Here is a 27,098-nt window from a genome sequence, read left to right as displayed (position 1 = left end):
CTTTTAATAAGCTTACCCTGCTCATCCTGAATGATAGAGTATTGATATAATCATAAGACACAGAGGTGAGCTGCAAGGTTATGTATAATCTGCAAAGTAGATAATCTCTCTGTGGATGATTGTAATCTGGCATCTTATTTAGCTTTAGATGTGATATATATAAATAAGTCTTAAGTTAAAAAATGAAACAGGTATTCCTTAGTTATAACAGGAAACTAAAAACAAACACTAAGAATTTTCCCCCAACAAGTAGATTTATCTGTGCTCTTCTCCCTACGTAATTCACTCATAGAAGACCACCAGGGATTCTTAAAGAAACTACCATTTCTGAATGTTACATTTGTCTTATTATACCCCTGCCTAAGTCTTAAAATTATTTGTTTCATTGACTAGAAAAAGGATTAATAGATATAAAAGAGTAAGAAACTCATCTATATGAATTCATTGGCTCTCTTTACTTTAAAGGCTTTTGCAACTTGGAATAATCTTTTTTCTATATTGTGAAATGTAACAAAAATACAGAGAAGCGCATGAAACCTCAATATAAAATCACTGTAAAATGCACACCCATGTAACTTACACCCAGGTCAAGGCAACATACCCTCTTTCTGATCAAACCTTTCCTGCCTCCCATGTAGTGACCATTATCCTGACATTTATGGTTTTCCCCTTTCTTGATTTTTCTCTTTTTAATCTTGCAGCTTCAACTCAAAGGAACTTTCTTGCTTTTGTTCATAGTGTCATTACCCAATATGTTTAGTTTTTTTCTTGAAATTCATATAAATGAAATCATTGAATATTTATCTGACCATATCTGGCTGCTTTTGCTTGACAATTAGGACTTTAGGATTCATCTATGTTGTATGTTTGCAGTTTATTCATTTTCCTTTTTTTTTGGTTCATTCATTTTCATAGTTGCAAAATACTCCATTATATACCAGTATTTGTTTATTTTTCATGCTGTTCTGTTGATTTTTATTGCTTCTAGTTTTTTGGCTACTACTAACAGTGCCAATAGAAACATTATACACCAGTTTTAGTATATACAAGCATGTGTTTTTGTGGAGTATATACTAGGTATAGAATCTCTGGGTTATAGGTTACACATTAACTCTGTGACATATTGCCAACCTATTTCAATGTATACTCCCACCAGTAGTATATGAGTTGACCTTGTTTCACATTGTCACATTTGATATTGTCAGACTTAAATTTTTGTAAATATGTATGTAATGGTATTTTATTGTGGCTTATATTTTCATGAGCATCTTTTTATATGTTGTTGGTCATTTGGAGTACTTATTTCTTCTTCTTTTTTTTGAGACAGTTTCTTGCTTTGTCACCAGGCTGGAGTGTCACCCAGGCTGGTGTGATTTTGGCTCACTGCAACTGCTGCCTCCCGAGTTAAAGCGATTCTTGTGCCTCAGCCTCCTGAGTAGCTGGGATTACAGGTGTGTGCCACCACACCCGGCTAATTTTTGTATTTTTAGTAGAGATGGGGTTTCACCATGTTGTGCAGGCTGGTCTTGAACTCCACTCAGGTGATTTACCTGCCTTGGCCTCCCAAAGTGCTGGCATCACAGGTGTGAGCCAGCACATCCGGCCTGGAGTTCTTATTTCTTTTTGCGAAAGGCCTCTATTATATCTTTTGCCTTTTTTGCTATTGAGGTGCTTGCATTTCTCTCATTGATTTGTAGGGGTTCTTTATGTAGTCTATATTTGAGTTTTTTGTGGGTTTCACTGTATGCATTACAACTATCTTTTTAAATTTTACTTTAAGTTCTGGGATACATGTGCAGAATGTGCAGGTTTGTTACATAGGTATACATGTGCCATGATGGTTTGTTGCACCTATCAACCAGTCATCTAGGTTTTAAGCCCTGCATGCATTAGGTGTTTGTCTCAATGCTCTCCCTCCTTTTACCCCCCAGCCCTCGACAGGCCCCGGTTTGTGATGTCTCCTCCCCGTGTCCATGTGTTTTCATTGTTCAGCTCCCACTTACGAGTGAGAACGTGTTTGGTTTTCTGTTCCTGTGTTTGCTGAGAATGATGGTTTCTAGCTTCATTCATGTCCCTGCAAAAGACATGAACTCATTCTTTTTTATGGCTGCATAGTATTTCATGGTGTATATGTACCACATTTTCTTCTTTTTTTATGGCTGCATGGTATTCCATGTGCCACATTTTCTTTACCCACTCTTAATCATTGATGGGCATTTGGGTTGGTTCCAAGTCTTTGCTTTTGTGAATAGTGCTGTAGTAAACATAGATGTGCATGTGTCTTTATAGTAGAATTATTTATAATCCTTTGGGTATATACCCAGTAATGGAATTGCTGGGTCAAATGGTATTTCTGGTTCTAGACCCTTGAGGAATTGTCACACTGTCTTCCACAATGGTTGAACTAATTTACACTCCCACTGACAGTGTAAAAGTGTGTCATTGGCAGCAAATACTCTGCTGTTTTCTTTGAAGTGACAGGCTCACTTGGTTTTTTTTTTTTTTTTTTTTTGAGAAAAACCAATTTTTGAGAAAATTCCTGTGAAAGACCCATGTCTCAATAATCATAGTTTGTCTTTTAGTCATTCTTTCAAGTAAAAAATGGTATTTTCTAATATCAAGCTAGTTCAGCTTACAGTTCAAACAGTTTGCCCAAGTGCTTTACTTGTAGACAAATACTCTGGTTGTATTTGGGTGTGTGGCAGAAATTATGCAAACTTTTAAATTTCATCACATAGGCTATTAAAAGGATGTGTTTTTTAAAAAATACATCTTTGGCCAGGTGCAGCGGCTCGCTACTGTAATCTCAGCACTTTGGGAGGCCGAGGTGGGCAGATCACTTGAGGTCAGGAGTTCGAGACCAGCCTGGCCAACATGGGGAAACTCCGTCTCTACTGAAAATACAAAAATTAGCTAGGCATGGTGTGCATGCCTGTAATCCCAGCTACTCAGGATGCTGAGGCAGGAGGATTGCTTGAGTCTGGGAGGCAGAGGCTACAGTGAGCCAAGATCGCACCACTGAGCCAAGATCGCACCACTGCACTCCAGCCTGAGCGGCAGAGCAAGACTTCGTCTTAAAAAAAAAAAACAAAAAACAAAAAACAAAACCAGCAACACCCAAACAACATGTTCTCAGGGCTCAGGATTTGATAAAATGGACAACTTTTCTTTTTAATGTGGTTTAAAAAAAAAAACATGAGATCTACCATCTTAACAAATTTTAAGTGAGAGGTAGAATACTGTCAACTGTAAGTACAGTGTTAGCAGATCTTCTCTTGATCTTTTTCATCTTCTATGAGCTGAACTTTATACCCATTATGCACCAACTCCCCATTATCCCCTTCCGGCAGCCTCTGACAACCGCCAGTCTACATTTTGCTTCGGAGTTTGACTGCTTTAGATACTTTATATAAGTGGAATCATACAGTATTTTTCCTGTGACTGGCTTCTTACCTTAGCATACTGTCCTTAAGGTTTATCCACGTTGTAGCATGTAACAGGATTTCCTTCTTTTTTATGGCTGAATAATGTTTGATTTCATAGATGTACACCATGTATTCTTTGTTCGCTCTTCTGTTGGTGGACATTTAGGTTGTTTCTACCTCTAGGCTATTGTAAATAATGCTGCAGTGAATGTGGGAGTGCAGCTATCTCTTTGAGATCCTGACCTAAATTCTTTTGGATAAATACCCAGAAGTAGGAATGCTGGATCATATGGTAGTTCTACTTTTAATATTTTGAGGAATCTCTATAATGTTTCCATAACAGTTGCTTTACTTTATTTTATTTTATCTTTTAGAGAGACAGGCTCTTGCTTTGTCACCCAGATTGGAGTACAGTGGTGCATTCATAGCTCACTGTAGCCTTGAACTCTTGGACTCAAGTGATCCTCCTTCCTCAGCCTCCCAAGTGGCTGGGTCTATAGGCACATGCCACCATGACCTGCTAATTAAAAAAATTTTTTTGTAGAGATGGGGTCTTGCTAGGTTGCTCAGGCTGGTCTCAAACTCCTAGACTCAAGCAGTTCTCATGCCTCGGTCTCCCAAAAGGCTAGGATTACCTGAGCTACCACGCTTGGCAAGAGTGCCCTTTTATCTACTTATTCAACACTTATTGTCTTTTTGGTAATAGCCATTTTGACAGGTGTGAGGTGATAACTCATTGTAATTTAAATTTGCATTTCCTTGATAGTGATTTTGAGCTTTTTTTTTTCTTCTGTTTGTCACTTGCATGTCTTTTGAGAAATATCTTCTCAAATCCTTTGCCCATTTTAAAATTGGGCTGTTTTCTTGAGTTGTGTTCTTTATAATATTTTGGGTATTAACTCCGTATTAGACATTTGGCTTGCAGGTATTTTCTCCAAATCCATAGGTTGTCTCCATCACATTGTTAATTAATTGTTTCCTTTCCTGTGTAAAAACTTTTTTTTTTTTTTTTTTTTGAGATGCAATCTTGCTCTGTTGCCCAGGCTGGAATTCAGTGGTGAGATCTCAGCTCACTGCAATCTCTGCCTCCTGGGTTCAAGTGATTCTCCTGCCTCAGCCTCCTTAGTAGCTGGGATTACAGGCATGTGCCACCATGCCTGATTAATTTTTGTATTTTTAGTAGAGATGGGGTTTTTGTCATGTTGGCCAAGCTGGTCTCAAACTTTTGACCTCGTCTAAAAGTGTGGCGTCGTCTTGTTCTCTGGGCTTTCACTGGGAGCTACAATCCTGAGCTGTTAGTGGTTGGCCATCTTGGATCCGCTTTTTTCTTTTTGTTCAAGATTGCCTTGGCTATTTGTTTTTTAGTTCCATATGAATTTAAGGATTGCTCTGTTTCTGTGACTAATGTCATTGATGCCTTGATAGAGATTGTATTGAGTCTTTTTATCTCTTTGGGTAGCATGAACATTTAAACAATCTTAATTATACTAACTAATGAACATGGAATATCTTTCCATTTTTTTGCCTTCAGTTTCTTTCATCAGCATAGTTTGTGGTTTATAGATCTTTCACCTCCATGGTTAAATTTCTTCCTAAGTATCTTATTTTTTGTAGCTATTTCATTTTTATTATTTTTCTCTTTTTGTCATTCTTGGAATACTATAATATAGCTCTTTTAAGTGGAATAAAAATATTTTTTCAGGTAGTTCATTGTTAGTATATAGAAACACTGCCTATTTTTGTGTGTTGATTTTTATATCCTGTGACTTTACCCTATTTATTATTTATTTTATTTTTAAATATTTTTTCACCTTGATGGATACAGTGTATTTATTATTTCTAAAAACTTTATGGTGTAGTCATTAGGATTTTCTAAATATAAGATCATTTTGTCAGCAGAGACAATTTTACTTCTTTTCTTGTTTGGATGACTTTGATTTTTTCTTTTTGCCTAATTGCTCTGGCAAGGACTTTTAGTACTCTGTTGAATAGAAGTGGTGACAGTCGGCATGTACCTAATCTTACAGGAAAAACTTTCAGCTTTTCACTGTGGAATATAATGTTAGCTGTGGGCTTGTTATTTATGGCCTTTTTTGTGTGTGTGTTGAGGAACATTCTTTCTATAGTTAATATGTATGTATTTTTGATATGGAGTCTTGCTCAGTCACCCAGGCTGGTGTGCAGTGGTGAGATCTCAGCTCACTGCAACACTGCAGCCTCCACCTCCTGGGTTTGAGTGGTTCTCCTGCCTCAGCCTTCCAAGTAGCTGGGATTATAGGCACGTCCCACCACACCCAGCTAATTTTTATATTTTTAGTAGAGGTGTGGTTTCACTGTGTTGGTGAGGCTGATCTCCAACTCCTGACCTCAAGTGATCCTCCTGCCTTGGCCTCCCAAAGTGCTGGGATTACAGGTGTGAGCCGCTGCACTCAACCTCTATAGTTAATTGTTGAGAGTTTTATCATAAAAGGGTATTAAATTTTGTCAATTATTTTTGCCATCTAATGAGATGATGAAGTGATTTTTATCCTTCATTCTATTAATGTATCACATTTAGTGTATGTTGTATCATCTTTGCATCCCAGGGATAAAACCATTGTGATCGTAGTGAATGATTTATTTTTTTTTTTTGAGCCAGAGTGTTGCTCTGTTACCCAGGCTAGAGTGCAGTGGTGTAATCTCGGCTTGCTGCAGCCTCCACCTCCTGGGTTCAAGCAATTCTCCTGTCTCAGCCTCATGAGTAAGGGGGGTTACTGGTGCATGCCACCACTGGTGGCGAATTTTTGTATTTTTAGTAGAGATGGGGTTTCATCATGTTGGTCAGGCTGGTCTCAAACTCCTGATGTTGTGATCTGCCCACCTCGGCCTCCCAAAGTGCTGGGATTACAGGCGTGAGCCACTGTGCCCAGCTGGTAAATGATCCTTTTAATATGCTGTTAAATTCTGTTTGCTGGTGTTTGTTGAGGATATTTTCATCTGTGTTTATAAGATGCATTGACTTGTAATTTTCTTTTTTTGTAATGTTTTTGTCTGGTTCTGGTATCGTGGTATAGTAGCCTCTTAAATTCCTTTTTTTTTTTTTTCCTGTGTAATTTGTTGTAATACTTTCTCTTTTTCTAATGTTATTTGAATTTTTTCTTTATTAAATGTCTAGCTAAAGATTTGTCAGTTTTGTTGATCTTTTTTAAAAAACCACCAACTCTTAATTTTGATTTTTTTTTCTTTTCTTTATTTTATTATTGTTTTTAAATTGAGACAAGGTCTCACTTTGTCACCCGGGCTGGAGCGCAGTGGCGCTATCTTGGCTCACTGCAGCCTTGACCTCCTTGGCTCAAGTGATCCTCCCACCTCAGCTCCCCAAGTAGCTGGGACTACAGGCATGGGCCACCATGCCTGGCTAAGTTTTTGTATTTTTTGTAGAGGCAGGGTTTCACCATGTTGCCCAGGCTGGTCTTAAATTCCTGAGCTCAAGCGATCTGCCAGCTTTGGCCTGTAAAGTGCTAGGATTACAAGTGTGAGCCACCGTGCCCAGACGATTTTTGTTTTGTTTTTTAATTTTGTATTTCAATTGTTTCTGCCCTAATCTTTGTTATTTCCTGCCTTCTATTAACTTTGGACTGTGTTCTTCTTTTTCTAGTTCCTTGAAGTTTTGAGTTAGGCAGTTTATTTGAGATTTAAAAAAATAAGGTGTTTATAGGCCGAGCTCAGTGGCTCACGCCTGTATTCCTAGAACTGTGTGGGGCTAAGGTGGGCAGATTGCTTGAGCCCAGGAGTTCAAGACCAGCCTGGGTAACATGGTAAAACCCTGTCTCTCCAAATACAAAATTAGCTGGATATGGGACATGTACCTGTGGGCCTAGCTACTGGGGTATGGGGGTGGGGGGGTGCTGAGGCTGAGGTGGGAGGATCACTTGAGCCTAGAAGATTGAGGCTGCAGTGAGCCAGGATTTTGCCATTGGAGTCCAGCTTGGGTGATAGAATGAGATACTGTGTCCAAAAAAGAAAAGCATTTATTGCTATAAATTTCCTCTTTTGAACTGCTTTTGCTGCATCTCATAAATTTTGGTATTTATGTTTTCATTTTCATTTGTCTCAGGATATTTTTGAATTTCCTTTTTGATTTTGTTCTTTGATTCTTTGGTTGTTCAAGAATGTGTTTAATTTCCACATAATTGTGAACTTTCCAATTTTCCTTCTGGTATTGATACCTAGTTTTATTCTATTCTGTTTGGAATATTTTTCGATCTTTTAAAATTTGTTATTTTTTTTGTGATCTAATGATCAGAAGGTTAGATCACATGTTAGAGCCTGGAAAAAGGTTTGTGTGTGCTTGAGAAGAATGTAGTCTCCTTATCTTGGGTAACATGTTTTATATATATGTCTGTTAAATCCATTTGGCTTGTGGTATTATTCAAGTCCTCTGTTTCCTTATTAATCTTTTGTCTGGATAGTCTATTGAAAGCAGTATATTGAAATTCCCTACATTACTGTGTTGGTGTCTATTTTTTTCTTCAGCTCTGTCACATATATTCATACACTTTTGTACTCTGATGTGGTATGTGTATATATTTATAATTGTTGTATTTTCAAAGTGTATTTGTCTAATATAAGCATAGCCACTCCTGTTCTCTCTTGGCTAACATTTGAATGGAGTATCTTTATTCATCCTTTCACTTTCAGCCTATCTGTGTCCTTAAATCTAAAACTAGTTTCTTATAGACAGCATACAGCTTTTTTAAAAAAACCAGCTCATCTTAAAAAAAAAATCAGTTTAGCCGGGTGCAGTGGCTCATGCCTGTAATTCCAGCACTTAGGAAGGCCACGGTTGGTGGATCACCTGAGGTTAGGAGTTCGAGACCAGCCTGACCAACACTGAGAAACCCCCTCTCTACTAAAAATACAAAATCAGCCAGGTGTGGCAGTGCATGCCTGTAGTCCCAGCTACTGGGGAGACTAAGGCAGGAGAGTCACTTGAACCTGGGAGGTGGAGGTTGCGGTGAGCTGAGATTGCGCCATTGCACTCCAGCCTGGGCAACAAGAGCTAAACTTCATCTCAAAAAAAAAAAAAAAACAACAACAAAAAACAAAGAGACAAAACAAACCAATTTAGATATTTTGTCTTTTGATGTGGAGTTAGAGCTTACATTTAAGGTAATTAGTGATAGGAAAGGGCTTACTACTGCCATTTTGTTAATTGTTTTTCTGTTTTGGAGCTCTTCTGTTCTTTTCCTCTTTTGCCCTCTTCCTTTGTATTTTATTATATTTTTCTATATTTCCTTGCAATTTGTTCAAGAGATTGGGTCACTCTCTATTAGATTTTCCCATAGTTTGAATTTTGGTGATTGTATCCCTATGGTATCTCTTAATATATTCCCCTGTGGTCTTTTTCTGTAAATTGTTAGTTGGATCTAGATGGCTTGATCAGATTTTGATTCGTGTTTCCCTACCCCCAAGACAACTTCATAGGTGGGTGATGCTTTCTTTTCTTTTCTTCTTCTTTTTTTTTTTGGTGAGATAAGGTCTCACTCTGTTGGAATTACAGGCGTGAGCCACTGTATCTAGCCTGCGTGGTGTTTTCTTTCATCAGAATCTGGAGGCACATAATGTTTCATAGTCTATTTTTGTAATGTGAGTAGCCATTGGTAGATGCCTAGATTCTTTAATTAGGGATCTTAAAATGGTGATATTCTAATTGCATAATTCCTTCTTTTTTACTACAGAGATATTTCTAATCTTCTATGGGTTACCAGTGGTACAGTTAGTATATGAAAGGCAGAATAAATGCTTGATTAAATTTTTTTTATTTGTCAGTTGATATAATTTGCTCTATAAGAATCATCTCTTGTTAGGGTGGAAATTGAAACACATATTTTCTGTTTTGTTTTAGTTTGCATTTATGTCGGATCCTCAGTGAAAATAAAAGCCTTGAGAGTTCGACATACAGAGGTAAGATTTTTAAAAGTATCTTAGCTATCGTTTTTGGCTTGATTACAATTAGTAACTATCCTGGTTTCTATTCATTGTTAGGTATGAAAACAAAAGGTATATAGTTCATTTTATATGAAGGTTTTACATGGTTATATTAGAGTCAGGATTAAGATTGTAGTTATGTTAAGACTATATCTCTTACTATACCAATGTTATTTGACGTGCATTATAATGATATCGCTTGACTTATGTGTTTAGGACTTGGTATATTTAGCTAAATTTCAGCAGTTGTTAGCTGTGTCAATCATAAATATGAGAGAAAAGATAGCATGGAAAGAAAAATTGTTCTGATCTTGTTTGCACTAGAAAATTTCCAGAAACTGAGGTTCAGTGTTTTTACTAAAGCTGGTTATGTTTAGGTGTTGTCTGGGGATCTTGTTAAAGGCAGTTGTCATGGAAAACATTCACACAAAGGAATTGTTCATTGCATTTCACAAATACGATTTATTAAATAAAATATTTGTAATTAAACAGGATGTATTACAATTTTCCAGTAACTTTAGTTTTAAAGGATTTTACTATTAACATTTTATTAATTTAAAATTAGACCTGTGGATTTGGCCAAGAGGGCCAAAGCTAAAAACAATTGTGTCTAGTAAGTGTAAAGCATTTACATTTGTAGTATTGTGAGGGGTAAAACCCACAGTGTATTTTTAAATTATAAAATATGTTTTTATAAACCATATTCTATTTGAAGCCAAAAATCATTAGATAAAATTAATTATGGCCATTTAAAATATGCGTTTGTGAATAGAAGGTAAAGAACATAATTTTATATGTGTATGTGTTTTATTTTTGTTCTACCCAAAATTCATTATGACTTTCATAAGAGAGGGGATATACCTTTTTTTGTTTTTGTTTTTTTTTGGAGACAGGGCCTCTTTCTGTTGCCCAAACTGGAATGCAGTGGTGTAATCATAGCTCACTGCAGCCTTAAACTCCTGGGCTCAAACAATCCTCCCACTTCAGACTCCCAGGTAGCTGGGACTGCAAGTGTGCAACAATGCTCCTTGCTTTTTTTTCCCCTCCGAGACGGAGTTTCACTCTTGTTGCCGAGGCTGGAGTGCAATGGTGTGATCTCGGCTCACTGCAACCTCTGCCTCCTGGGTTCAAGCAGTTCTCCTGCCTCAGCCTCCCGAGTAGCTGGGATTACAGGCATGTGCCACCACGCCTAGCTAATTTTGTATTTTTAGTAGAGCCAGGGTTTCACCATGTTGGTCAGGCTGGTCTTGAACTCCTGATCTCAGGTGATCTGCCCACCTCGGCCTCCCAAAGTGCTGGGATTACAGGTGTGAGCCACCATGCCTGGCCTTATTTTGTAAATTTATTTTTTGTAGAGATGAGGGGTCTTGCTATATTGCCCAGGCTGGTCTCATACTCTTGGCCTCAAGCAGTCCTTTCACCTCTGGCTCCCAAAGTGTTGGGATTACTGTCATGAGCCACCTTGCACAGCTGAGGATATACTTTTTAAAGAACATTTGGGCTGGGTGCGGTGGCTCACACCTATAATCCTAGCACTTTGGGAGGCTGAGGTGGGCGGATCACTCGAGATCAGGAGTGTGAGACCAGATTGGCCACTATGGTGAAACTCTTTCTCTATTAAAAAAAAAATTAGCTGGGTGTGGTGGCGTGCATCTGTAATCCTAGCTACTCTGGAGGCTGAGGCCCGAATCACTTGAACACAGGAGGCAGAGGTTGTAGTGAGCTGAGATCATGCCACTGCACTCCAGCCTGGATGACAGAGCGAGGCCTTGTCTCAAAAAAAGAACATTTGGATGCGTGAATGGAAAGTGTTTTTTTTTTTTTTACAAATGAAAAAACCATTTTTCACCCTGTCATATGGGTAAGACCTGTTTTAAGAGTTAACATTCCTAGCCTGCCATCCCTCAAATTATTTTCTTGTTTATCCTGCTTATAAAATTGCATGATCACTCAAAATATTTTTGAGATTGATAGACAGTAATGTATTCTTGTTGAAGTTAGTTGACTGTCAGAAGTGTAAGAATGTACAAAAAGATTCATTTCTAAAAATACTTGGGTACTTTATCTTTTTTCTTCCCCATGTTTAAAATCGGCTTTTAACATCTCAGTTAACTTTGATCTTGTTTGATAGAAACATTAGGTGGATAAAATAGAAGAATTCTCAATAAACGATAGTGTAGTATAACAGTTTGACTCTGGAACTTTAACAACTATTAGATTATTGTTTATTTTCATGGTTCTGATTCACATATGAAACAAGAAATAGTTATAAGTGTGGCCTTACTGGCTGAATTGCCATTGGTCTCCTTCTCTTACCCTTGCCTGCTTCCTTAACACATATACTCCTTGACTGATCTCTGTTAACAGTCAGGCTTTGGTTTGAGGGCCTCAGTTTGTTGTCCTAGCAGGAACCTGACGGTCATTTCTTCAGAATCTCTTTTCTGTCTTAGGGGTTTGAGTTTGGGCAGTGTTCCTCTGACCTTTCTGTTTCTGCCCCTTCCCTTGAATTAATTTCATTTCAGGCAGGCAGTTTCCCTTGCACACATTGCTTCTCCTTATTTTTTTTAAATAAATCACCTTTCCCTGACCCCAGCCACTACCAATGAAACAACATTGCAATGATGGCTAATAAACATGAGTAATTGGGGTACAGTGTGATATTTTCATATGTGTATATAATGTGTAATGATCAAATTAGTGTAATTACTGTATTACCTCAAGCATTTATCATTTGTGTTGGGAAAATTCAAAATCCCTTCTAGCTCTTTGAACATAAACAGTACATTATTGTTAAAAAAAAAAACATGAGTAGTACTAGTGATATTAGATATAATCAAGAACTGGTGTCTTCAACAATCAAACACTGCAAAAACTAAGAATCTCTACCTTCTAGTGGCTATTCTTAAAACTGCTCTTTCTGAAGTGTTAGCATTAACATAAAATATTTTATTGAATTTTTTTTGTGGATAACTATAAGGGTTGTAAGTTTTCCTTCTTATTGTAAATGTGAATTAAAATTTTTCACCTGCAATATAGATTTTATAGGTTTCTATGGAACTAGTATGATAGTTTTAAACCATAGGTAGTGTTTATCTATGGATAAAACACAATAGGAATTCCTAACCATTTTTAAATAGGCATTTAGAAAACTTGTGAATTAGGCTAGGTGTTGTGGTTCACACCTATAATCCCAGCACTTTGGGAGGCCGAAGTGGGCGGATCACTTGAGGTTAGGAGTTGAAGACCAGCCTGGCCAACATGGTGAAACCCCGTCTCTACCAAAAATACAAAAAATAGCTGGGCGTGGTGGCAGATGCCTGTAATTGCAGCTACTCGGGAGGCTGAGGCTGGAGAATCACATGAACCTAGGAGGCAGAAGTTGCAGTGAGCCAAGATCGCGTGACTGTACTCCAGCCTGGGGAGTGAAACTCTGTCTCAAAATAAAATAAAAAAAGAAAACTTTTGACTTGGGGACTTACTTTGCTGCTGTATGGATTACAATGTGATTGTTTTTATGTCATTTGAGTTTCAGCAAAATGACCCAGGCCACTTGTTCTCTATTTTAATCTCCTTCTGTGATTAAGATTAGACTTCCTTGGTTCCCTATGAGTACCAGAGAACATACTCTCATGGGACCTTAGTTTTAGATAATTAGCTATTTTGTTCTTCTAAGTGATTCCTTTTTAAAAACAACAACAAAACAATAAAAAACCTTAGTTGTCTGGATAATTTTAAATAAGTATTATTTGATGTTTGCCGTAAAGCATTTTATTCATGGAAATACAAAGCATGAAGTTGACCTCTTATTCCTGCTATACCAAAACATAAATTTTTTCCTTGGTCCCCTATAAGTACCAGAGAACATACTCTCATGGGACCTTAGTTTTAGATAATTGGCTATTTTGTTCTTCTAAGTGATTGCTTTTTAAAAACAAACAACAACAACAACAACAAAACTTAGTTGTCTGGATAATTTTAAATAAGTATTATTTGTTGTTTGTTGTAAAACATTTTATTCAGGGAAATACAAAGCACGAAGTTGACCTCTTATTCCTGCCATACCAAAAAATATAAATTTTCCCTTTGTTTTTATATTGTTTATTTATTTAAAAGCACAGCAAGGCCAGGCATGGTGGCTCATGCTTGTAATCTCAGCACTTTGGGAGGCTGAGATGGGTGGATCACCTGAGGTCGGGAGTTCGAGACCAGCCTGACCAACATGGTGAAACCCTGTCTCTATTAAAAAAAATAAAAAAGAAAAAGCACAATGAGGTATAGTTGTGAAAGAGGCAGTATATATTTAATAATGAATTCTTCATAAAGAATTGGCATAATCTGACTAAGTTTCCTTAGCAAATAATTTAATGAACAAGTTAATTTTACTGCAAAATAGTGTTTTCATTTGGGGGGGTTTATATACATTTTGATTTCTATTAATGTTCCTTTTTGTGGGGAGTAGTCATAGCAGGGGAGAAGTTTTTATTTTTTATTTTTTTGAGATTGTCATGTAGTCACAACTCATTGGTGCTTTGATCTCCTGGGTTCAAGTTTCTGCCTCAGCATCCCAAGTAGCTGGCACAACAGTTGCACTGCCACCACACCTGGCTAATTTTTTTTTTTAGTAGAGATGAGGTCTCCCTATGTTGCCCAGGCTGGTTTCAAACTCCTAGGTTCAAGCCATCCTCCTGCCTTGGCCCCACAAAGTGCTGGGATTACAGATGTGAGCCACTGAGCCTGGCTGAAAATATTTTTTAAATATTTGATTTTTTAACTTGCTGTTTGGTTCTGAAAACAGTTTGATTCTGCTCAAAAGGAGGTTATAAACAGACTTTATTTTACATCAGCATCTTTAAAGCTTCTTGTTTCACTACTTTTTATGATTGGAAGGAGGTAAATTTTAGTATATGGGACTAAAAAAAAGATGACCAGAAGGTGTTCACCTGACCACTAACTACCCCCTCCAAAACCAAAAAATATTTCTTCAGGAAAGGGGGCTGTGGTGATTAATAGTGAATGGGGTTATATGTGGTTGACAGTTATCATAGAACTGCCATTTTATACATGTATATATAGATGTATTTTTTGTTTGATTTTTATGGGACAAAGAGATTTAGATTTGGGGAGAAATTTCTCTGACAGTAGGATATGGTTAAAACTCAGTACTATGTTTACTGCTACTCTTTATCTGGTGTCAATATCGCCCTGGGATTGAATTGAGTATATATCTGAAGTCTGGTGAGGAGAATGATTAGTTTAAATTCACTTGCTAGACTTCATTGAAAATAATTATAGAGAGTAGAGTAGCATGAAAAAAATGCTTTTAAAAGTGTTTTGGGAAATCAGAATACTATATGATGTGCATAGCAAGTTTAAACATGTAAAATCTGAGAGAGAGATCCAAGATGGCTTATTTCTAGCAGCTCAGGATTGTAGCTCCCAGTGAAAGCGCAGAGAAGGAGAGGATGCCATACTTTCAGATGAATTTTTGTTGCTCACAGACCGGGAGATTCCCAGTGGAGGAGCCCCATGGGTCGCCAGCATGACTCTTGTGGCCGGCGCGGTGGTTCTTGGTGCAGAGTAAACGGGACTGGCTTCCCTTTTGGTCGACGTTTGGAGCTCCGGGAAGGCAGAGTTGCCTATTTAGCTGATTGAAAAAGGGACTCAAGAAGGAAGCCAGACCAGAGATTCCCGGGCAGAAAAGCACCACGAATCTTTTTTTTTTTGAGATGGAGTTTTACTCTTGTTACCCAGGTTGGAGTGCAATGGCACGATCTTGGCTCACCGCAACCTCTATCTCCTGTGTTCAGGCAATTCTCCTGCCTCAGCCTCCTGAGTAGCTGGGATTACAGGCACGCGCCACCATGCCCAGCTAATTTTTTGTATTTTTAGTAGAGACGGGTTTCACCATGTTGACCAGGATGGTCTCGATATCTTGACCTCGTGATCCACCCGCCTCAGCCTCCCAAAGTGCTGGGATTACAGGCTTGAGCCACTGCACCTGGCCAAAGCACCATGCATCTTAACGCCGCTGTTTTAGCTGGCGCAGTGGGTTGCTCAGATTCCAGTGCTGGGAATCAACAAGTTGGACGTCCACTCAGAGACCTAATTTGAAAGTCCGTAATTACAAAGACGACAGGTGGATAAATTTACAATGATGGGAAGAAACCAGCGTAAAAAGGCTGAGAATACCCAAAATCAGAATGCCTCTCCCTTTACAGGGGATCACAGTTCCTCATCAACAAGGGAACAAGGCCTGATGGAGAACGAGTGCATTCCATTAACAGATTTAGGCTTCAGAAGGTGGATAATAAGAAACTTCTGTGAGTTAAAAGAACATGTTCTAGCCCAATGTAAAGAAACTAACAACCTTGAAAACAGGTTTGATGTAATCCTAATGAGAATAGACAATCTAGAGAGGAATATAAGTGAATTAATGAAACTGAAGAATACAATACGAGAACTCCCCGAAGTATGCACAGGTTTAACAGTCGAATTAAGCAGAAGAAAGGATATCAGAGGTTGAAGACCAACTTAATGAAATGAAATGAGAAGATAAGATTAGAGAAAAAAGAGTAAAAAGGAATGAGCAAAGTCTCCAAGAAATATGGGACTATGTGAAAAGACCTAATTTACGTTTGATAGATATACCTGAATGTCATGAAGAGAATGAATCCAAGCTGGAAGATATTCTTCAGGATATTATTCAGGAAAACTTTCCTAACCTAGTAAGGTAGGACAATACTCAACTCCAGGTAATACAGAGAACACCACAAAGATATTCCTCAAGTAGAGCAACCCCAAGACACATAATGGTTAGATTCACCAGGGTTGAAATAAAGGAGAAAATTCTAAGGGCAGCTAGAGAGAAAGGTCAGGTTACCCATAAAGGGAAGCCTATCAGACTCACAGTAGATCTCTCAGCTGAAACCCTACAAACTAGAAGAGAGTGGGGGACAATATTCAGTATCCTCAAAGAAAAGAATTTTCAACCCAGAATCTCATATCCAGCCAAATTAAGCTTCAAAAATGAAGGAAAAATAAAATTGTTCACGAAGAAGCAAGCACTCAGAGATTTCATCACCACCAGGCCTGCTTTACAAGAGCTTCTGAAAGAAGCACTATACACAGAAAGGAACAACCAGTATCAGTCATTCCAAAAACTTACCAAAAGGTAAAGAGCATCTCCATAATGAAGAATCTATATCCACTAATGGGCAAAATAGCCAGCTAGCATTAAATGACAATATTAAACTCACAAATATCGATATTAATCCTAAATTTAAATTGATTAAATGCCCCAATCAAAGACAGGCAAATTGAATAAAAAGTCAAAACCCATCGGTTCACTGTATCCAGATCCATCTCATAAGTAAGGACACACAAAGACTCAAAGGATTGGTGGAAGACTTACCACTCAGATGGAGAGCCAAAAAAAACCCAGAAAAGCGAGGAGTTATAATTTTCGTCTCTGACAAAATAGACTTCAATAGTAACAACAACGACTAGAAGAAACAAAGAAGGAAGGACATTTCATAATGGTAAAAGGATCAATGCAACAACAGGAGTCAGTGATCATAAATATATGTGCACCCAATATTGGAACACTCAGATACATAAGACAAGTTCTTAATGACTTAGAGAGACTTGGACTCCTGCATAATAATAGCAGGAGACTTTGACACCACATTGTTAATATTCGACGGATCAGTGAAATAGAAAATTAACAGGGACATCTATAATTTGAACTCAGACCTGGAACAAGTAAACTCAGTGAATATTTATAGAATTCTTCACCCCAGGTCCACAGAACATACATTTTTCTCAATATCACATTACACCTATTTTGAAAGTGACCACATAATTGGAAGTAAATCACTCTTCAGCATTTGCATAGCATTTCACAGACTTAAATGAAATATTGGTTGGCTGTTATTTTCTTCCCTTATTCCTTCCTGTCTCCACTGTTAAGCACAATTATCTGCATAAAAGAGGTTTTTAATACCTATTTTTAGATTGTATTCCAGCCTAGGCAATAGAGCAAGACTCCTGTTCTCTCTCCCCCTTTCTCTTTCTTTCTTTAAAAAAAAAAAAAAAAGAAAGAAAGAAATAAGGGGCGTCAAAATCGGTAAAGAGGAAGTCAAACTGTCACTTTTTGTTGGTGATATTATCGTATATCTAGAAAACCCTAAAGACTCCTCCAAAAAAAAAAAATAAAAGACAAAACAGGAAAGCATGACAATGCTGTTAAGATGACTTTCATTCCAGCTAAAAGGCAATTCATTCTCCCACCCCCTTTCCTTTTTCAAACAAGTCTGAGGATTTCACCTTCTTTCCTTTCCGCTATTCAGCTCCTTCCACCTACTCCATAAAAAGAAAAAAAAATATGTAAAATCTGTAGATGTCCAGAAAAAATTGGAAAGGAATGCTCAACCTGTGGTTATAGTAGTGGAGGGATGGTTAATATTTTTCTAACCTTTTAATTTTGTGTTTTTGTGAAAATAAAAGAAGTGCTAGAGAAAAAGCATTAGAAATACATTTTTAATTATTAATGTTTATAATAATTCTGAGAAGTAAGAAATATATAGATTTGTTTTTCATGTTGAAGAGATTGTATCTTTATATTATTTCTTTTATGTTCAACAGATTTCCAGCAAGCTCTCTATGAATTGTCATATCATGTAATTAAAGGAAATCTAAAGCATGAACAGGCATCTAATGTTCTTAATGACATTAGTGTAAGTATATAATACATATATTTTAAGAGTTGTTATGTATCTTTTTGCTTTGACACAAAGATCCCTGAAGTGTATAACTTTTATTTTATTCAAAATTACAGTAGTAGATGGATTTTTAAATTTTTTCTTTTTTGCTTTTTTCCCCTCGAAACTATGGAAGGGAGTAATGGATGTTTTAAGGTAATATTGGTAAGCCATTTTTGCCAGAGAGGAATGCAGATAGTTTACTCTTTTTATCTGGTTGTTAGTAAAGTAGGAAATATCAGGTAAGCTGGCAGGGAAAAAAAAGCCTCTGCTTTAATGAAATTAAGGTATCCTTAATTAAAAATACTACTCTAAAAAAGTAATTTGGCTAAAATATTTTTCTCCCAATACAGTATAATAAGCCATTTTTTTGTTTGTAGTTATGTTTAGAAATTAAATATATTTTAAACATTGAGGATTAAATTATTTTAAATTGTGGTTGCTTGTCTCTAACATTCAGTTGGTGCTAGTTTTCATCTACTTATGGTTTAAAAAATATTAACTAGATTAAAAAAAACTTACATGGTTATTGGTTTTCACTCTTTCATTTATTGGAGAATTTAAGTTAGATTCACACCAAATATTCTTCATAGTGGTCTGGCTTTTCAACTGGAAGATGGTCTTTCAAATTGTAAACCAGCAGTTAAGCTTGAGATTTTTTACGAGTGGTGTGCTGTTCTTTTATGCTTGTTTTTAAACTTGTATATAAATAAAATTATCTTGTGTGTATATATATATATATGTGTGTGTGTATATATCCATATATAATGAACTTGTATATAAATAAAATTCAGAATAGCTTTTGTAATAGGTTTTATTAAGGTGTGGGATCTGAAGCTTCTTGGTCTCAGTCTGAGCTTCTCTTACTGCGTTTCTTTAATTTTCCGTAGCCTTTTTTTCCCTTTTATGGGAGGTAATATTTGTATTTTTTTTGTGCTTTCCCAGGGATAGTCTTAAGGAAATTGTAAGTTTAACTGTTGTGATTTTCCACCCCATATTGGGGTGTATTTGAGCAGTAGGAATTCAGTGAGTTTCCCTTTTGTCTCTAAATTGTCTCCAGCTGTTAACAACAGCATTAGTTCATGTTGGAGTAGGTCTATTTCCGTTTTTTAACATTAAAAAAATTCAGTTGCTACCAGTCTTTCTTAACTAATATTTTGTGTTTAAAAACTCTTGTTTTACTCTATTTCTGATCTTCAAGTAGCCTGAGTACTTGTATTTAAATAGACATAACCAGAGTTCTTAAGAAATTTGAGGCTACAATCTGATTGACAAGGTTATTTAATTTTGTAAATTGAGCATTGGTATAGGTTTTAGTTAGTTTATGGGATCTGATTCTAATTCTTTTTTTGTTTATTGAAAACGAATAATTCAAGTCAATTTTATGAATGTGTATTTCATTCTTACATAGCTTTTTCTTTCTTTTGAGTACTTAATGATGTCTTTATAGATACTTCTGCTGCTTGATTATCTTTGTCATGGCTTTCTCTTAGTACTATACATTGTCCATAGCCACAGAAGAGTGTCTTATGTGTCTCCTTGCAGCTGCCAGATTTTTCTTCAGAATTTCTTTTAGTCTATGAAAATAGGCTAATTTTAGTTTTGCCGTACTGCCAGCAGACTGTTAATTGCAATAAATGAACTGTGATCCTTACTAATGGAAAACAGTCCTAAAATTGAGCGTGGGAGTGGAAAGTCAAGAGACAAGTCTAGAATAATGCTGAAATTCTTATTCAGAAATGGGAGGGTTTTGGGTCATTTTTTTTTTTCCCCAAGACAGAGACTTGCTCTGTCACCCAGGCTGGAGTGCAGTGGCGCAATCTCGGCTCACTGCAATCTTTGCCTCCTGGGTTCAAGGAATTCTCTTGCCTCAGCCTCCCAAGTATCTGGGATTACAGGCATGCACCACCACACCTGGCTAATTTTTGTATTCTTAGTAGAGACAGGGTTTCACCATGTTGGCCAGGCTGGTCTTGAACTCTTGAGCTTGTGATCCACCCACCCTGGCCTCCCAAAGTTCTGGGATTACAGGTGTGAGCCACCGTGCCAGCCCAGTTTTGGGTCATTTTCTCCAAAGGCTACAACAAGAGTGAGTAAAGAAAATAAAGAGAATATTGAGCTCCAAAAAAGGTGGGGGAGAGGGAGGAGGAGGGCTAAGGGTTAAAAAAAACTACCTATTGAGTACTGTGTTCACTATTTGGATGATGGATTCAATAGAAACCCAAACCCCAGCATTACAAAATATATTCATGTAACCTGTATATGTATCTCCTGAAACTAAAAAATAACCCCCAAAACTAGCCTTTAGCTTTTTAGCTGGTTTTATATTTTCAAGATTTCTGTTTCTCTCATACCATTATGATTTTTGCATAGTCAACATTTAAAGTCTTGGATGAAGAATGCACCATTTTTTAAAATTTATTTTTAATTTTTAAAATTTATATTATTATTATTATCATTCTTTGAGATGGAGTTTCGCTCTTGTTACCCAGGCTGGAGTGCAATGGTGTGATCTCAGCTCACCGCAACCTCCGCCTCCTGGGTTCAGGCAATTCTTTTGCCTCAGCCTCCTGAGTAGCTGGGATTACAGGAACATCAGCTCACCGCAACCTCCGCCTCCTGGGTTCAGGCAATTCTTTTGCCTCAGCCTCCTGAGTAGCTGGGATTACAGGAACACACCACCATGCCCAGCTAATTTTTTGTATTTTTAGTAGAGCCAGGGTTTCACCATGTTGACCAGGATGGTCTCGATCAGTTGACCTCGTGATCCACCTGCCTCGGCCTCCCAAAGTGCTGGGATTACAGGCTTGAATCACCGTGCCCAGCTGTATTATTTTTTTTTTTTAAGAGATGGGGTTTCAGCATGTTGGTGAGGCTGGTGTCTAACTCCTGACCTAGTGATCCCCCCGCCTTGGCCTCCCAAAGTGCTGGGATTACAGGCGTGAGCCACTGCGCCCGGCCAGAATGTACCATTTTTAAGTCTTCCTTTAGGTAGGTCTGAGGTACTCTAAATTCCAGTAATTTCTAAAATGAAACTTCATTGGAACAATGTTACTTATTTGTGCTCTTTAGTATTTCCTAAAGTGTTTAGGTTTCTTTTGTTTTCAAATTATTTCATTGTAGACAGTTAAACATTTTTTCTAAACATTATCTTCCTCTTTATATTTCCTCTGTATTAGGAGAGTTAACATGAAGAATTTTAATATTGGTCAATATAATGATGGGGTTTTTGTTAGTTTTTAAAAAATTTTTTTTCAGCCCTTCTGCAAATCAATTTTTTTCTTTTTTGACAGTTTGCTATGTTGCCCAGGCTGGAGTGCAGTGGTGCGATCTGGGCTCACTGCAGCTTCCACCTCCTGGACTCAAACAATCCTCCCACCTCAGCCTCCTGAGTAGCTGGGACCACAGGCATGTGTCATCATACCTGGCTAATTTTTTTTTTTTTTGCAGAGACAGGGTTTCACCATGTGGTCCAGGCTGGTCTCAAACAACTCTTGGGCTCAAGTCAGCTCTCCACCTGGGCCTCCTAAAGTGCTGAGATTACAGGTGTGAGCTACTGCTGCCAGCCAGTTTTTGTTTTTAGGTTTCACAGAAGAATGTTATTTTGAAACCCTAATACTTGCTGTGTGCTTTTCTGGTATTTACTATAATTATATTTTTAAAATTAGGAATTTCGTGAGGATATGCCCTCCATTCTTGCTGATGTATTCTGCATATTAGGTAGGTATTAAGCCTTTATTTTACCTGTAATGTGTTGTTTGGTAAATTAATGTACTGCGTTAAATAAGATGTTTTACTCTAAGAATTTTACAAATGTTTCTGCAAATGTAGAAGTAAATTGATTCTTTATAGAGAATATAGTAATATAAGTCAAATTTTATAATCAATGTTATAAACAAGCTTTAGAAGTATAATTCAAATTGAGTTTTTTACAATGTTGATTTGTATAAATTTGAGCTAAATTAAGTCATTTAAAGTCTTATAGTAATACAAGTCAAATGTTACAATCAATGTTATAAACAAGCTTTAGAGGTGTAATTCAAATTGAGTTTTTGACAGTGTAGATTTGTATAAATTTGAGCTAAATTAAGTCATTTAAAAGGCCAGGTTTTCTGAGATTTTAGTAACCAAATAATCTTATTCAATGTAGGTTTTTAATGAATGTTGTCAGAATCGCAGACTTAGGACACTCAAGAAATACTTTGCTATTGCACTCTTTGAGTCTTCTTAATTTTAGAAACAGCAGGAAGAGCCAGAGTAATCAAAAATACTTTTGTTTTGAGGATGAGAAACCAGCTTTGGTAATAGCAACTTCTTTATTTTTCCAGAATAAATAAGGATTCATGTAAGATTAAAAAGGAATATTTCTTTGACTTAGAAATGTAGTGTCCCATGGCATGGATTTTAAAAATGTTTATTATAATTTTTTTTCTCTAATTTTAGATCTAGATGAAAATAACTGAGCACAGTTTTCCCTATCAGTCAGTTCTGTGCTTTTGTTTATGTTCTTCTCTTTTTTGAGATATGGTCTTGTTCTTTTGACCAGGCTGGACTGCAGTGGTGTGATCTTGGCTCACTGCAGCCTCGACTTACTGGGCTCAAGCGATCCTACTACCCCACCCACCACACCCAGCTGATTTTTTTTTTTTTTTTGGTAGAGATTGGGTTTCACCATGTTGCCCAGGCTTGTCTGGAGCTCCTGGGCCCAAACAATCTGCCCACCTCAGGCTTCTAAAGTGCTGAGATTATAGGCATGAGCCACTGCACTAGGTCCAGTCTTGTGCCTTTTGTAACTTTGAGTTGAATGGAAGACATAACCAGACATTATCATATTCATTTTATTTATTTAGATAGTTTTTAGAGGCAGGATCTCTCTATGTTGCCCAGGTTGGTCTTGAATGCCTGGCCTCAAGTGATCCTCCCACCTTGGTCTTCCAAAGTGCTGGGATTACAGGAGTGAGCCACTGTACCCGGCCAGTATTCCCTTTAAAATAAGACATCCTCTGAGGGTTTATGAACCTGGAATGAATTGTTTTAGCGCATTAATCTTAATTCTTAGAATTAGTTAAATTACTTAAATGTCTTACTGACAGTTTAGAATTTGGTCTTGACAAATATAAATGCTGGTGCTTGATCCTTCAGGAAGTTTCCAAGTTCGTAAGTTCCCGGTAATGTTGGGAGGAGGTCAAAATGTATGTGGACTGGGAGTGATAAATGAAAAGAGAAGACCATTGATGAGATTGACCACATGTCCCAGTTTTGTTTTGTTTTCACTGGCTAATTATTAATAGTACCCTCTTTTACTTTCAGAACTATCTTGGTTGGATGATAAAGTATATGCTATGTGTTGGATTGATTGATTTAAGGCAACCAGAAAACCTTTTAAGCTAAAATTTTTAGTCAGGCACTAAAGATACTACCTTTTTTTGGGCAAGTAAATATAACATGAAACAAATTACAATTAAAAAAATGTTTTACTATAAATTTATAAGGCTGTAAGACTGATTTGTAGGTAACATTTTGTGGAAGCTGTTGTTCCTTGTTAGTATAAGGAGTATATCTTTCTTTGGATAATCATCAATTAACAGCTTATTGGTGCAAGTAATTTCTTTATTGACTTATTAGGTTGTATTTTCCCTTCATAGTTATTTAGCAATATGGATGATTGTTAAATTCATTGCCTTTTACTAGTAACATGATTCATGAAGATGATGCTTGGTTGCTCTTGGGAAATTTCTCTTACCTATTCAGTCCTTTTTTTTTTTTTGAGATGGAGTCCTTGCTCTGTTGCCCAGGCTGAGTGCAGTGGTGCAATCTTGGCTCACTGCAACCTCGGCTTCCCGGGTTCAGGCGATTCTCCTGTCTTAGCCTCCCAAGTAGCTGGGATTACAGGCATGTACCACCATGCCTAGCTAATTTTTTGTGTTTTTAGTAGAGATGGGGTTTCACCATGTTGGCCAGGCTGGTCTGGAACTCCTGACCTCAAGTGATCCACCCACCTTGGCCTCCTAAAGTGCTGGGATTACAGGCGAGAGCTACTGTGCCCAGCCTATCCAGTCCATTTTTACAAGCAAGATTTTGACAGCAAAGTTGGAAAGAGGATTTCCCTCACCTGCCCCCTCACTCACCCACCCTCACCCTTGTCCGAGAAAAGGTGATTCAAGTGTGACCCCAGATCAAGGCTGGGGAATAGGACTAAGAATATGAGCTACCTCTAATAATGAAGCTGATGATGACAATAATTATGATAATAATAACGATGTAAGTTCTGCTTTTAGAGTACCTTCCATGTTCTAGGCATTGTGTTAAGCATTTAGTTTTTATTTTAATCCTTACATTAACTACTGTAAAGGTGGTAGGTGTTCAGATCAGAAAAATGAGGTTCAGTGAAACGGTGATTTTTTAAGGCCATGCAGGCCAGTAAGGCAGGATTTGAACCTGTGTCCCTTTGGCTCCACAGCCTGTGATCTTTTTATTGTATCATGTTGTCTTTTTAAATGTTAACAGTTATAAGGGAAATTAGTGCTACACTTTCGAGGTTAAGTAGCATTTTTTTTTTTTTTTCTGAGACAGAGTTTCACTCTGCTTGCCCAGGCTGGAGTGAAATGATGTGATCTCGGCTCACTGCAACCTCTGCCTCCCAGGTTCAAGTGATTCTCCTGCCTCAGCCTCTCAATTAGCTGGGATTACAGGGGTGTGCCACCATGCCCAGCTAATTTTTTCTGTTTAATAGAGACGGTGTTTCACCGTCTTGGCCAGGCTGGTCTCAAACTCCTAACCTCAGGTGATCTGCCTGCCTCGGCCTCCCAAAGTGCTGGGATTACAGGCATGAGCTGCCGAGCCCAGCAGATAGTAACTTTCTTTAACAGACTAATCATATGAAGGTGAGGGGGCATGAGAGCTATGGAAAGGGTGAGTGTGATGTAAGTTGATAATGCTGCTGTGCTGAGGGACCTCTAGGCTGGGGTAGGTAATTGGTGATACTGGGAACTAGAGCTGGAAATAGCTGAGGGCTTTTTATTAAAATCATAGGGAAAATTAAAGAGAATTTGAGGTAGAGGAGTCAGAGAAATAAATGAGTTTATTAGAATGGTGTTATGAGTTTGAACCAAAAGAATAAAGAAACTGTGGAAAGTACGGTTGGGATAATAGAATCCTGTACTGATTGTTGAGATAGCTCATCTAAGAAATTTACTGAGACCCTAATTAAGCATTTCCTAACATGGTCAGAACCCAAGAGAATGGTTAGATATTTAAGTAATTTATTCAATTCTAAGAATTAAGATTAATGAGCTAGTCCGGGTGAGGTGGCTCATGCCATAATCCCAGCACTTTGGGAGGCTGAGGTGGGTGGATCACGGGGTCAGGAGATCAAGACCATCCTGGCCAACATGGTGAAACCCCATCTCTATAAAAAAAAATAAAAAAAGATTAATGAGCTAAAATAATTCATTCCAGGTTCACAAACCCTCAGAGGATAGGTGTCTTAATCAGGTTAGATGGCTGAGTGGAGAGAGACTTGACTTAAAGAGGGTGAATCTGCCATCCGGTGCCCCAATCTTAGAGACCTTGAGGGGAAGATCTTAAGGTCTTTAGTGCCCTGGAGTATAGATAGATGTTGGGTAAAAGGATGAGCCCAGTTTAACCCCAATCCCTTAAAAATCAGCATCCTTAAAAGTTCTAGACTGAGGAGGGACCAGAAAACCAGATAACAAGGCAACAGTTGGGGATCCCTGAAAAGGATTGGTGAGATACACATTAATTAAAAGTCTTAATGAGAAATTGAGATTGTACTGTAATTTATATTGCATAAATTACACCCTAAAATTTCGTTAATAAACTTGAACTGTGTGTATAGCTACAGTGGCCAGGATATGTGGAAATGGCAACTGTCCAAGAAGAGAAAGTGAAGGGCCAGGAAAATGTGGATATGACTGATGAAAAATCCCCTTCTTTTTGGATTCTCAGTGTTGGCAGTAGAACATGTAGAGGACAACTTTTATTATTTCACTAAAACCAGTGCTGCTCTTTATAGCACATTCTAAATTATAATTTGACTTTAAAATTAGGTTAATAGTATGTAGTCAGTTAAAGCAGTAATCCTGAGATCAGTTTTGTTTGTAATCCTGCCAATACTGGTTGAAATTTTTGGTGCTTGGCATTTGACACTAATTGTTTTCTTTCTTCCACACTTAAGAACATTTTTTGACAAATTTTTTGAATAACTTACTGAAACTCACGGTCTCAGTTTTTAAATATTTCAGTAGGAAGGTACAATTTTGAATAATTTTTATTTACTGACTAGAATTATAATTCAAGATAAGATGTTAAATTGTTTTTTGGAGACACAGTCTTACTCTGTCACCCAGACTGGAGTGCAGTGGCGTGATCTTGGCTCACTGCAACCTCCACCTCCCAGGTTCAAGTGATTTTTCCGGCCTCAGCCTCCCTAGTACCTGCAATTATAAATGTGCACCACCACACCCAGCTGATTTTAGAATTTTTAGTAGAGAAGGGATTTCACCATGTTGTGCAGGCTAGTCTTGACCTCAGGTGATCCATCTGCCTTGGCTTCCCAAAGTGCTGGGATTACAGGCATGAGCCACTGCACTCGGCCAAAAATATTTTTAAATACGGTCTTTTCATAAGATTGGTGGCCAGGTAGCCTGGTTAGAACGTAGTAATTGGACCAGGGTGGCGAAAGTCATGGGTTTGATCTTGAATATTAGAATCTTTAGAGTTAGAAGAAATTTTTGCTGTAACCCTGTTTAACTTTCCACCTAAAAGAATCTTTTTTTTTTTTAAGCAGCTCTGACAATTGGTCATTTAAACTTCGTTTCAATGTTTCATTTTTTTTGCAAACAGTATTTTTTTGAATCTTTGTTGCTTCCAGTGCCATAACAGGTAGCTCCAGTGTAATTGATAGATGTTTTTGGCTATATCA

General features: G+C 37.5%; 1 protein-coding gene across 8 annotated transcripts in view; it reads left to right on the top strand.

Moving 5' to 3' along the window:
• The window catches only part of THOC2 (THO complex subunit 2), a 143,458-nt gene that overhangs the window by 8,496 nt on the left and 107,864 nt on the right, over window positions 1-27,098 (top strand). For all 8 annotated transcript variants that reach the window (XR_013531389.1, XR_013531390.1, XM_002763232.7 and 5 more), the window contains exons 2-4: window positions 9,313-9,371; window positions 18,039-18,130; window positions 21,823-21,874. Coding sequence is in view for 6 of the 8 variants with exons in the window: in XM_002763232.7 (XP_002763278.3) it covers window positions 9,313-9,371; window positions 18,039-18,130; window positions 21,823-21,874 (203 nt within the window). In the remaining 2 variants the exon portion in view is untranslated. The remainder of the gene's footprint in view (window positions 1-9,312; window positions 9,372-18,038; window positions 18,131-21,822; window positions 21,875-27,098) is intronic.

The sequence above is a fragment of the Callithrix jacchus genome, chromosome X (assembly GCF_049354715.1).
Source record: "Callithrix jacchus isolate 240 chromosome X, calJac240_pri, whole genome shotgun sequence".
NCBI lineage: Eukaryota > Metazoa > Chordata > Mammalia > Primates > Cebidae > Callithrix > Callithrix jacchus.
The sequence above is the reverse complement of the archived record's forward strand: the minus strand, read 5'-3'. Positions and strand labels throughout refer to the sequence as shown.